This window comes from Streptopelia decaocto, assembly GCF_964273445.1.
Source record: "Streptopelia decaocto genome assembly, chromosome: 3".
Classification (NCBI taxonomy): domain Eukaryota; kingdom Metazoa; phylum Chordata; class Aves; order Columbiformes; family Columbidae; genus Streptopelia; species Streptopelia decaocto.
This window is the reverse complement of record NC_138656.1, coordinates 28,168,240-28,180,324: the sequence shown is the minus strand read 5'-3', so window position 1 is coordinate 28,180,324 and position 12,085 is coordinate 28,168,240. Positions and strand designations below refer to the sequence as shown.

The 12,085-nt window shown below is 36.4% G+C and overlaps 1 protein-coding gene across 1 annotated transcript in view; it reads right to left on the bottom strand.

The window, feature by feature from the left end:
* LOC309437534 (ATP-binding cassette sub-family G member 8-like) overlaps positions 1-11,784 on the bottom strand; it is a gene marked incomplete at its 3' end in the record, with an annotated part of 54,020 nt that extends 42,236 nt beyond the window's left edge. Inside the window, exons 1-9 of the mRNA XM_082048067.1 lie at positions 11,691-11,784; positions 10,856-10,973; positions 9,594-9,628; positions 9,126-9,195; positions 8,055-8,143; positions 5,717-5,903; positions 3,188-3,256; positions 1,753-1,830; positions 132-208 (exon numbers count right to left, since the gene is read on the bottom strand). Coding sequence (XP_081904193.1) covers positions 132-208; positions 1,753-1,830; positions 3,188-3,256; positions 5,717-5,903; positions 8,055-8,143; positions 9,126-9,195; positions 9,594-9,628; positions 10,856-10,973; positions 11,691-11,704 — 737 coding nt within the window. The 5' untranslated portion in view covers positions 11,705-11,784. The remainder of the gene's footprint in view (positions 1-131; positions 209-1,752; positions 1,831-3,187; positions 3,257-5,716; positions 5,904-8,054; positions 8,144-9,125; positions 9,196-9,593; positions 9,629-10,855; positions 10,974-11,690) is intronic.
* Between the last annotated feature and the right edge of the window lie 301 nt (positions 11,785-12,085).

The window sequence follows — 12,085 nt, the reverse complement described above, 5'->3', positions numbered from 1 at the left end:
GTAAAAGTCCACGACTAAGAATCTTTCGGAGATCATATTTAAGAAAAAAAAAAAGGTGATTAAAATATTTTTTATTAAGTAATTTTAGACCCTGGGCAAAACATTTAATAGTTAGGCAATAATTATGTTACCTTTTGTCATAGCCAAATGCCAAGTGATTAATAAGAACACGGGCTTTCAGCAGGAGAGCCTCAGATTTGCTGGTAAACTAAATGAATCAGAAAACAAAATATACATTATGATCTTCCAGCACAGAAATATTATATTATGGCATCTGCATAAAGGATTTTGGATAGAGCCTGTCTAATTCCTGACCTCAATAAATTTGGTAAATTTTCACTGAATTTACTAGAATAAAAATCTCACTCTCCCTTTCCAAAACATGAATGTATTTGGCACTGAATATATAGATCAAGAAAGATTAAATGAAAAATAGCATAAATAAAGATTAAAGAATACATTTTAAAATATTGATTTAAAACTTCAGAAGTATGCATATTAAGAAACACAAATCTTTTGCCCAAGACTAATAAGTTATTAAGATTTTAAAACTACATTAAAAACTATCCAGAATGCCGTGAACGTTTAGAACTGTAACGAATAACTATAACATTGTTCACACGTCATAAAAGCAGCTTGATAGTTGCAGAACTGCTACAGATTTATCAGAAAGAAGCTCTCAGAGTACCTTCTCCAACAGTGTACTTGCTCCTCTCTAAGGGCTTTTGTATCCTTACAGATTCATGTTTGAGAAAGAAGTCAGATCCCTACTGTGGGATATTAAGTTTCTCCCATTCATTTCAATGTGAATCAGGATTTAGCAGCCAAAGAGTTTTAGGCTCCTAGTTTTTAATTTTTAATTACAATCATGATTAAATACTTAAGAAAAAAAAAAAACAAAAAAACAAACAGTTGTATTCTCAGATAAGGAAAGATAAATTCCTGTGTCAAAGTACAAAAGCTGTACAATTGTACAGGGGTGCTAAAGGACATGCTGTGATTATAACAATTTAAAGCAAACGTAAGTTGTTTGGTAATCAAAATATGTCACTATTAAGTATTATTTATTACATAAATGATGGTTGCTACAATTAGAACCATCTTCTCATATAGAGAGACCCCAAGAGGCAGCTTTCTTGGATTATGAAACTCATACTGCATGTTTCTGCCAAACCCAAAATCAACTTATACACCCATATAAATACTTTATTGTCCTCATGGTTGGCAGGTCCTTCTCATTACTGTAAAAAAATGCCTTTAGTCTTCAATACTGCAAGTGTGGTAAGCTGGTATGCTTAAACTGCTGTGAGGATGTGCCCTTGGATGTCAGATTTTACATTTACTGAAGCCAGGTCACTAGACATAAGTTCATGCTTCTACCAAAAAGGCCACTCCTCTAATTCTATTTGCAGTGATCACCTTTTCCCGTCCTGCTTCCTTGTACCAAAAACGTTTTGCCAGACATGCAGTGAACTCAACACAGGAACTGAGCCGGCTAACAAGCAACTATTTTCGTTTAGTTTTTGCTAATACTGGGAATGATGTAGCTTGTTTGTTCACAGGATATATCCATTCATCCCTTCCAATACCTGTAACCCATTTGACAGATTAACTCCTGAAGAAAGCTACTGTGAAACAAACTAAATCCCACTTTTTGTAAAGAGTTTTACATTTCTATTTCTTAAAATACTGCTTTGTAAAACAAATATTGCTCATCTTCTCTATCTTTAGTTAGAAAGTGAATATACACACCACTAATGATGCTCCGTAATAATGTGAAACAAATCGAAGTGTCTTGCTTATTATTTTCCTCATTTCAGAGTCAAAATCCTGAAAAAGTTCATATTGGAACATATACATAAGAAACAGAAAACAAAATATTACAGCTAGAACTTTTCATTTTTTGTATAAACTGCAATGCACTTAGGCTACAATATATGAGGCTTTCAGCTGTCAGCATAATTATATCTTAAGACAGAATCAGTAACAGCCTACTCTGAAAAGAAATGTCACAATTTCTCTTTGTTTCTTTTTTACAGAGGGAGGCTAATTCAGGCAATATGTTAGTTCAGAAAAAGTTTATTAATTTGGAATGTGTATTAAATTTTCAATTAATTTGTTTCATTTTAATTAATTTAGTACTGCCTGATTAAAGAATAAGGATTTTTTCTTTTTGTGAAAATATTTAACTTTCAGTAAACCTTTTGGTATATGCTTACTAAATTCTAATACATGCAAAAGTTGAATAGTGCATAAAAATACCTTTTCATCAATTTTACTTTAATATAAGACTATGGCTTTCCCTGAATAAAGTGGCTGAAAACCTGGTCCCAATTAAGCCTGTAGGAGTCTATCCATAGACCCCGATGGAATTGGGCTGTTACTCTGTGCTTACTCCAGGAGAGTCACTGATTTGTAAAGAGGTCATGGCTCAGCAGAAAGCCTTGGTATGAAAGAAGGCACACCACCTTATAATAAAGAATTAAATAACTCAAAGAGTCAGCCAATTATCAACGCACTCTGTAGTCGTCCAGAGACGCAGAGGCTGTCAGCACGGCAGCTAAAAATCAAACAGATTGTTCTAGTTTCTCACGATCAAGTACTGCTTAAAAATTGAGTTTGCATTTCTTTGGATTTTTAAATGTCCTGGGAGAGAATCCCGCAATACTATGATATTTATTTCCTCTTCTCCCTAAAAGATGCAATTACTCACTTCTCTCTAAAGTACTTAAAAAAAAGTTTCTGACTGAAAGGATAGTTTACTGTTCATGCTGCCATGACTACCAAAAAATCTGACCAGCTGACTTGAGAGAAGCCTCTTGTTCACTGCCATAAACTCACAGCTGCTGTCAGATGGGACACATGGAGCGGGATTTCTCTCATTAGAAAAGAAAGTCAACAACATCATGTTTTCTTGCTTCCCTCTTTGGTCTACAGTAACTTATATTTCAACATTTTCCCAGTACATCTCAAAAATCATCAGTTTGGGAGTGTTTTGTGAAGGAGTGACAGTATGCCTTCCACAATGCTGTTGGATGGAAAGATTTTTTTTGTGGTAGAAGGCTGACTGGCCATATTTTTGTTCAACTGATTACAATTATATTACCAAGTTTTTAGTATTTAGAATATTTACCAAGAATCTTTTAATTATTAAAAAAAATTATTAAAAAAATAAAGTATTACTTACATGAAAAATATCATATTTGCTTCCAATTATCACCAAGGGTATTGGAAAAGGGTCAATTATCTCATAATCCTATTAAACAGATATATGACAGTTGAGCTATGTAAACAAACTGTAGAAGACTGAAACTGTTAAACAACTAAAAGGGGTTAAAATTAATTAATAGAAGACAAGGTCTATTTTTTCAAAACCTTAAGTTAGATGAATAAACTCTAATGCAATATCCATACCATATTCTACCATTTTCTCTTTTTTTTTTTCATAAATAGTCAGGAAATAATTCCTCTGAGCAGTCAGAACACTTACTAGCATAAAAGGGCTCTTACACTATATACTCCAGCTTCAACATTAGGTGTGAATGGAAAAGAGGAAAAACCCCATATATTCATAGAACAACTGCCAGACTGGATTAATGAAACTGGATCTTTGACACATGCCCCAGCCCTGCATCATATCCACAGTAATACAGACAAAAGCTCAGGAAAATTAAGCTGGATGATTTCCTTGTGTCACACATTTGTCCTCCCCACATCACATTTTCCAAACTCTTAAATAATGTTTAATGTGATTTTCAAATGTTTGATCTCAGCAGAAAAAGAAAACATCACCCAACAACCATGAAAGTGCAAATCAATACCCATGGATGAAAAGAGCTCTGGGGATATACCTTTAACTGTAAAATAGTTAACTTCTGATAAAAGTTTTAATAAGTAGATTGCAATCTGGAAGGTTTTCCTGTAGTCCATGTGAAATGAAGCAGTCCCTTCATATGTTCATGCAATTATTTAGTCAAGCTACTTTGGTTGTACCAGAGGTTGACGCGTTCCCTTCTAAAGCCAGTTATTTCACATACAGGTTAAATGACAGCAAGAAGCTGCACATACTGAAAATCCTTTTGAGAGGAAAAATAATATCTTCACTCATACACTGTCAAGGAAAAAGTTTTGAGCAAAATTATTATAACTTAAAACTGGGTGTATAGAATATAGAACTGAAAAAAAATAGCTTTAGTTTCATAAGTAAGAAAAAATTAATTCAGGATAACATCAGAAACATTAAAACTGGCATACTGAATCCTAGCCATCTTGTCTATGGAATTATTTTTTTACTATGGACTACTTTAGGCATATCTAGCCTTTTTAAACAAGGTCTGCAATTAATAGTTATTAATTGATACTTATGCTTTATCATCATAGCCACTAATTCTTTATCCAGGCCAATGGAATATATCTAATCCTTAAAAGAACCTCATCCTTCTAAGAACCTCATCAGTTCCTGTTTATCATAAAAATATGTTTAGCTATAAAAAGGCAAATATAAATTTGTGTAAACTGTCATTTACTTTGACTATAAGAGACACAAAAAAGACATAATTTTTTTCTTGAATAATGATGAAAGTATAATAGAAAGAGAACCAAGGAGTAACATAGCATTTTGTTTCCATCCTTTCTGGTTTTGATAATGAAGCCTGAATAGAAATTCTAGTTTAGAAGGTATAATTGTGTTCCCTACAGGGCAAGTATAACAAGTCTTCTTAATAATTAATCCCACTATTCTTTTATTCTTTTTACTTACTAAAAAAGCTTGCAGTTTTCTGATAAATAAGCCCCTATATGTAAACTTAACACTGTGGTCATGATTTATTGCCAAGTGTGCTGGCAGACATTTTCTTTTTGTGAATTGCCTTCTCTAAAAGTAAAAAACAAACAAACAAACCAAATCATAATCCAGCAGCTCTCAAACCCTAGAATGTAAATCCACTGTTGCCTATGTTGCTTTCTCAAAATTTTTAAAAGTTTCTTTTAAATTTTTGAGCTATATAAAGATTTTCTGTATTACAGCATTTTATAGATGTTATAGTAACTAGATTTATGTGCCAAGTCTTTGAATTGTTGAATGCTTATTTATGCATTATATACACACAACATTTGCAGAGGTTTAATGCACAATGACTTTTCATTTCTATTGTGCATAACCTAGTTTAGCTTTTCCAGAGATTTAGTTAGCAATTATGTTTAAAGGACTGATGTTAACATTTCTGAAACTTTATAATTTAATTAGTTGTCAGATTATCAAAAGGCATTGAGTTTGTGATAGACATTTAAATAAATGCAAAGTATATAGTCATGTTGATGGCTGTTATAACTATATTCTTTGCTTAAATTTGTACCTTCAGCTAGTCTCTTGCTAGATGACTTTTGTACGTTCTAGTTTTCATCTTCATTTTAAAAGGATGAGGGGGAAAAAAAGCAAACTGCTACTCTAAAACTATTTCTTTTGATTGGTGTAACATGCCATAACAATCACATTAGATATCTAACAAAAAGATATAAGAAACCTTCTTTCCTTGTTTCTGCTCTTATTGAATTTTTATTAAATTGCTATAATTTTCCAGTGAACAGGTTCATCTACATCAAATGGATTTTCAGTCATGCATAAAAATCTAAAAGAGTTGTTTATGATTTGTAAAAGCATTATCTTTAACTGTATAAAGGCCTGTGACATCTGGAGAAAATATTAGAAGTAACTTACTGGATGATCCTTCTGCAGATTGTTCCGCATCCTCTGTTTAATTTCAGTAGCTACTTCAGGATTTGTCTTTTCTAGTTTGGTTAAAATTTTGTTCACATGGTTCCTGGTGACCTGAAGAAGTTTCTCCATAGTAGTCCAGAGTTCATTAGGTTTGGACAAATCCAGTACGAGAACCACAGCAAATGACCTATGAAAAAGGCATTATTTTGTCAAATCTGTAGCACATGAGACAATTAACATTTTCATATAAAACCATACCTGTAGTACAAATGGAGAAAGGAACCACTGTGAAAATACGAATGCTAAGATAGAATTAAATGTGCCAACAAAGGGAGATGGCTCTTTTAAGGCTACTCTGAGCTCTGAAGAAACCTTTCCATTGTCTCTTATTCAGAACTGTTACTTTGGCCACTTTCCACTAGAGGTTTTGGGGGACTGTATATATAAAACTTTGTTTCTGGAGACTTTCTTTCAAAGCAGTAAAATACAAAATATCTTGACCCCATTTAGCTCCCTCTTCCTGTGTGACCGGGTGCTTCTACTACCACGTGTCCCTGACATCTCATAACTCCACAATCCCAGACGAAGCAATGTTAGCAAATGCTTAGGATCTTTCCTAACCATTACTGTATTAACAAGTTCTCTACTTTTATTATTCTTTTTGAAATGGAAAAAACTGGTTAAGGGCAGTATTCTGTGCCATGGACTATGCTAGTTAGCTGGAATATCACATGAACACATGAGAAAGTCTTCTGCAAGATGAACGGAAGAAGCCAGAGCACTCAAGACATACTTAGCAATTACCAGGTAGATTATGATGAGAAATGCTTATATCTAACTCCTGTCCTCTCAAAACTCTAACTGTGTTAAAGTGCAACTGTAAATAAGAACACCACAAATGCAGCCACTTGACTGGATGCAATCATTCTTTCACATTCCATCCTGACTTGAAAAAGGGGATTCCAGACCAGAGTGGTATTACAAAGACAAAGCAAAGTAAATGTCCAATTTCACTTTAAAATGCTGTGGGAAAGACATCTGGTGAGAAGTCTCTCGGTGAAATTAGATACAGTTCATGGAACTTTTAAACAAGCAAATTGCTTGACTACAGACAGATGAGAAAAACAGTGAAAAGCACTTATATTGAAGTTGAAATGGTACGATTTTTGAGTAGTATGTTTAAATATTGCCTTATAAACACAAGTGGTCTTAGAGAACAATGTTGCTGTCCTGTCAAAGAATCTTAAGATCATGCACATCAGAAGATTCCTTATTTGTAAAAAAGGAAGAGAAGATGATGGAGGTGGAGCTCAGTAAAGTTCATTTAGGCAACAATTGGAAAGTGATAGTTGATTTTTTTTCCCCCAAGCTCTTCTAGAAACAAAACACTTCACATGCCAGAAATGTTTGGTTTTTTTTTTTTTTTCTTCCGTCTTGGTCTCTCACTAGATAATGGCATTATCTCAATAGCCAAACCAGTAGCAAATGTATCCGGTAAAAATTGTATCCCTCCTTTTCTGTATTTTTTTTCACATAAGGCTCACTACCAAAGAAATAAAGCAATGCATCATAATACAAAACAAATCTTTTGATCCTTTTCTCTTCTCCCCCTTTCAGCTTGATCTTCCCTAACCAGAAGAAACAAAATACATCCCCCCATTACCTTCTCATTTCTTCATGCAAGTCTTCTTCATGCATTTCTTCTTCCTGTGCTACTCCATCACTTTTATGGCTTTTTCTCACTGCATTCTCTTAAAACTCTCTAGATTCCTGATTCCTTTTGTCTTCTTTCCTTTGTTTTAGTCCCTCTCAGAAACATGATCTATCTTCAATGGTCTCCCTCTCATCAGATGGTTGCTTCACTTGCCAAAAGTCAGAGGTTTTTTGTTTGTTTGTTTTTCACAAATTTCTGTCTTTTTTTTCCACCCTAAAATACTGCCTCTCAAAGAGACAGCATCAATTTTTGCATACAGAAGTAGGAAGCCAGATTTTTTTGTTGTATGCCCCCACGCTGCTTTTTCTACTCTTTCACTAAGCATAAACATACTATGTCTTCTCTTTTTCTGTATTTCTTTTCTATCTACTTAAGGCAAACCTATTTCCTCCATGTTATTGCTTTCTCTTGTAGTTGGAGACTGCTAAGAACTTGGCTTATTAGAAGAGAATCATGAAAAGGAAGGTCAAAGCAAAAGTATCAGTGGTATTACAATGATTTTTAGCAAATAATATAAATGCTCTTACATTTTGTAAGAGTTTTCCACAATAAAAGGTCTCGAAATTTACCTATGTGTGAAGGATACCTGAAATTAACTTTGGAATTGTGATATTAATCACTTACCTTATGTTGTTGCTGGTAATTGGTATTCGAATCAGTTCCAGTAATGAGGTTCCACCACCCAGTTCCCAAAAATGAGCTATATCTTTAGCCTGTAAAAGAGTTTCTTTATGTCAGAAATGTGTGCTTCCGTGTAACACCAAGAGAAAATCTTAACCTGATAAAATGGCTTTTCATGAGAGTGACTTAGAACAAGAGCATATATTATTTCATTAGTATTTTCTAAAAACCAAAACCAAACTAAGAAACCCCTATATTCAAGAAATCCCATTACAACACTTAGGAAAGACTCCTGACGTGCCTCTGACTGTCTTGATAAATGACTACAGTAGAGTAAAAAAGCCAGGAAGCAGCATGATTAATGATAAACATAAAAAAAAAAATAAAAAAATCAGGTACTCTTCCCTTTCTTTTTGTTTATTGCAGCTCAAGACTAATGCTTTTTGAGAGGTTCACAACTGGAAAAGTAATGAATCTCTACCTTTGCATTTAGTTTCTGGGAAAAGTTTTAAGTGATTTTGATCTTGCAGACAGTCAGATTTTCCACTCCCTGCTTCAGTAGAAGAAACAGCAATTACCTGCAGCAATAGTTATTGCTGCTGGGCAGTGTTGTGCTGTGATGGGAATAGGTTCAATATTTCTGTTAACACAATCTGCAGCACAAAATTTAGCAATATGGACACAAACCCCAATAATTTAATTATGATTTAACATCCTCTAAGATGACTGCTTCTGTCATAAAAATGTACTCATTTAGCATTTAAAAGACAAAGTTAAAGGCATGCATCCTACGTTATTCAAATACGACAAACAAGGTAGTTTTTATAAATTCAGCTGATTGTGTTATGCTTTAGTCTTTTATCTACTGCCTTTTAGTGAGAGGGAGAAACATATTACAGATGAAAATAGCAAATTATGCTAGCTAATTTTAATAAACTTTTACTTAAAGAAACCTTTTTGTTTCACAAACAATAAGCTGAAACTCCTAAGGTTCTTACACATGAAAATAAACCACGTATTATTCTTTATGTGAGTACATATCTATCTAGTAAACAATACTTTCCAGATACTCACCGTATTTTGTCTCCTTGCTCGTCTTCCAAAAGTGTATTCCAAGGCTAATGTTGGCTTTGGAATCTCTTCCCTATGCAAGGAAAAATAAATTTGTTTTGTTAAGATCCTCTAAATGAAGAAAGTTAATTCTACTGTAAATAAATTATATTTATCAGTCAGTTCAGAATTTGGCTTAGAAACAGCAGTACAGAGAGGACACTTTAAGACAACAGGTCTCAGTTGCTGAAGACAGGAGAAGTAGCAGCACCAAGCTGAAGAGATGGACGTTTAAGCGCTCTAATAGTGGAGAAGGAGGAATGAAGGGGCCAGATGACAGGTAGTAATGAAGGGAAATAACTTTATCCATAAATGATCAACTGGTCACAGGAGACATGTGTATACACGTATTATGAATTATCACACAGTATAACTGTTTATGAAAAATTCTAATCCACAGCTGAAAAATACTTTAAAAAATTTAACACATACCTCTCAAGACACCTCAGTATAATACTGGTCTTTCCCTGGAAATTAAAAAGAAAGCAGAACCTTACTGTACTGTCATTAAAGCAAAATTTGTATCACTAACTTAAACTCACTCATTTAATATTCCAGTAATAAAGTACCAGAAAAGTGTAAACTCATGTAATTGTTTGTAGCCTTACAGTGGAAACTTAACTGCCAACTTTCTGTCAAAATCAAGTTATACTACCATTATTATAATTATAAACTAATAGAAATTACAAATACAGTAATAAGAATAGTGTGCTTAAAATTAGACATTAGTGATCAACCTAGCCAGCTCTGTTAAACTGTTTAACAGCTTTTAGTTATTAGTAATTCATTTATTTAATGTTTGGTTTCCACTGGAACTATATGATTACTGATGAGATGGAAATAAAAAGAATGCTTAAAATAGAAATAAACATACAGAAAAACATGTCTTTACATTGTTGAAACTGAGACACTGAGTACCTTGCCACACTGAAGGAACTAGCACTTCTACAGTGTACTCCTGTGTCCTTTCCTGTCTCAAAATCAGTGAATTTCAGGTAAATCTGAAAATAGGTAAAGTCACTGTATTTTCTCTGAAAAAATATTTTAAGTTGTTGATGAAAGGTTGCACATATACCAGTCATTCCAAATTAAAAAAAAAAAAAAAGTATTCTTAAAAATATGACTCACTTGGTCACGGGCAAAAATTTCTTTATTTACTTTACAAATAAATGCTAACAGAAGAAAAATATGAAATTACTCATGACCAAAGTTAAGGACAATGAGTGAAAACAACCTTAATCATGAGTTTGCAATCACTGGTAAGCCATGTTCAAATCGGTCTGACATAAACACAAACACAATTCACAGCAGGATGCCAAGGCCTCTATTTACAACAAAATCAGTATCAATGCACTGAAATGGGATTGTACCAGTTCAAGCTTTACACGGGGAAATTTGACATGTCAAACAATTGAAGTGAGTAGCGTTATTTGTAGTACCTACTTTTTAAAAGATTAATTAAGCCAGACCCCAGAGAATTAGCACATATTGATAACAACAGTTGACGGATTGGTTCTACAAACCATAAACTTGAACTTGCAAAGTGTAATAATGTCTGACTGGTCCACACTCTGTGGAACACCCACTCTCTGCAGAATCAGAACATATTTTGTCTTTAGAAGAATTAGCATATAATTTTCCTGACACAAACTGTGTTCAAAGAAAGCACAGAATCATATAGTATTTAGCGTTACCCCATTTTTGTTTCCCATAAATAGTATTGATTTTTCCCAGACTTCCACACTCTTGCCATCTTCGCTGGGGTTTTCTCTCTTCTCCACTTCAGCTATTGCAAGATCCCACAAAGTATCACTAATCGGAAAAAACAGGGTGTCACTAGAGAAAACCAATGGAGCCTTGACCATAATTCCTGAAAATATCTAAATTGATAAATGAAAGCTATTGCAACTGCGTAATGATGACTATTACTCATGATTATTATTTCCTATTATACACAATCTGCTTATCAAAACTGCTTAAAGAAGCTGGTTAAGTAAGATTCTTGAGGTAACGCTTCTGGTACACGCCGACTGAACAAGAGTGGTGTGGTGGGAGGCTATGTTTGGGCACGTTTAAAAGTTTTAAAAGTTGTTTTTTTTTAAAAAAAGTTTTTCTAACGACTGGGGCTTTCCGCATCCCGCGGGCCGGGCTGGCGGCCTCTGGGGCCGGAGCACCCGGTGACGGGTGGGGGGGCTCGGGGGCTCAGGACCTGCCCGAGATGTCCCGGGGAAGCTCCTGCCTGGGACAACGAGGTCTCCCCCTCCTCTGGCTCCCCCATGGCCACCTGCGGGCGGTGGCTCAGGCCTCCCCCTTCCCTGTGGCGTCCCTAACAGGAACAACCGGCTCCTCGCACCGGGCGCGCCCCCATCCCGGCCCTCGCCCCGTTCGCTTTCGGGGACAGCGGCCGAAACGGCCCCTCTTGCCTCCCTCCTTCTCTCTCCCAGGCTGTCTCCCCTGGCCGCTGGCTCTTTCTCCCCAGGGCAGCGGGGGCGAACCCCGTCGCCGAGCCCGGGCAGGGCTCCCCGTTACCTGGCCTTGGGCATCGTTACTCGGGGCCCGGGCCCGGGCCTGGGCCTGGCTCCCCGTCGCCATGGGGACCGCGCAGGGCACGCTGGGAGCCGTAGTTCCGCGGCAGGGCGGAAAGGGACGGAGGCCGTTCCCATAGGGGCCGTGGCGCGGCTCGCCCCGCCTCCCGGCGGCGGTACTGGGGCGGGCGCTGCCCGCGCTGCTCTCGCCTCAGCCCTGCCCGCTGGCGGGAGCCCGTGGGCTCTGCCGCCTCGGGGCACGGGGCTGCCGCGCCCCTGAGGTGAGTGGAGACCCGCGGCTGTTCCGCCGCAAGGTCCCGCTCGCCGCCGGGGCCCTGGAGTTGTTGTTTGGACCCCGCAGTTGGCTCTGAAGTTTTTCGGGTGGTGGAAGTGGCGCCC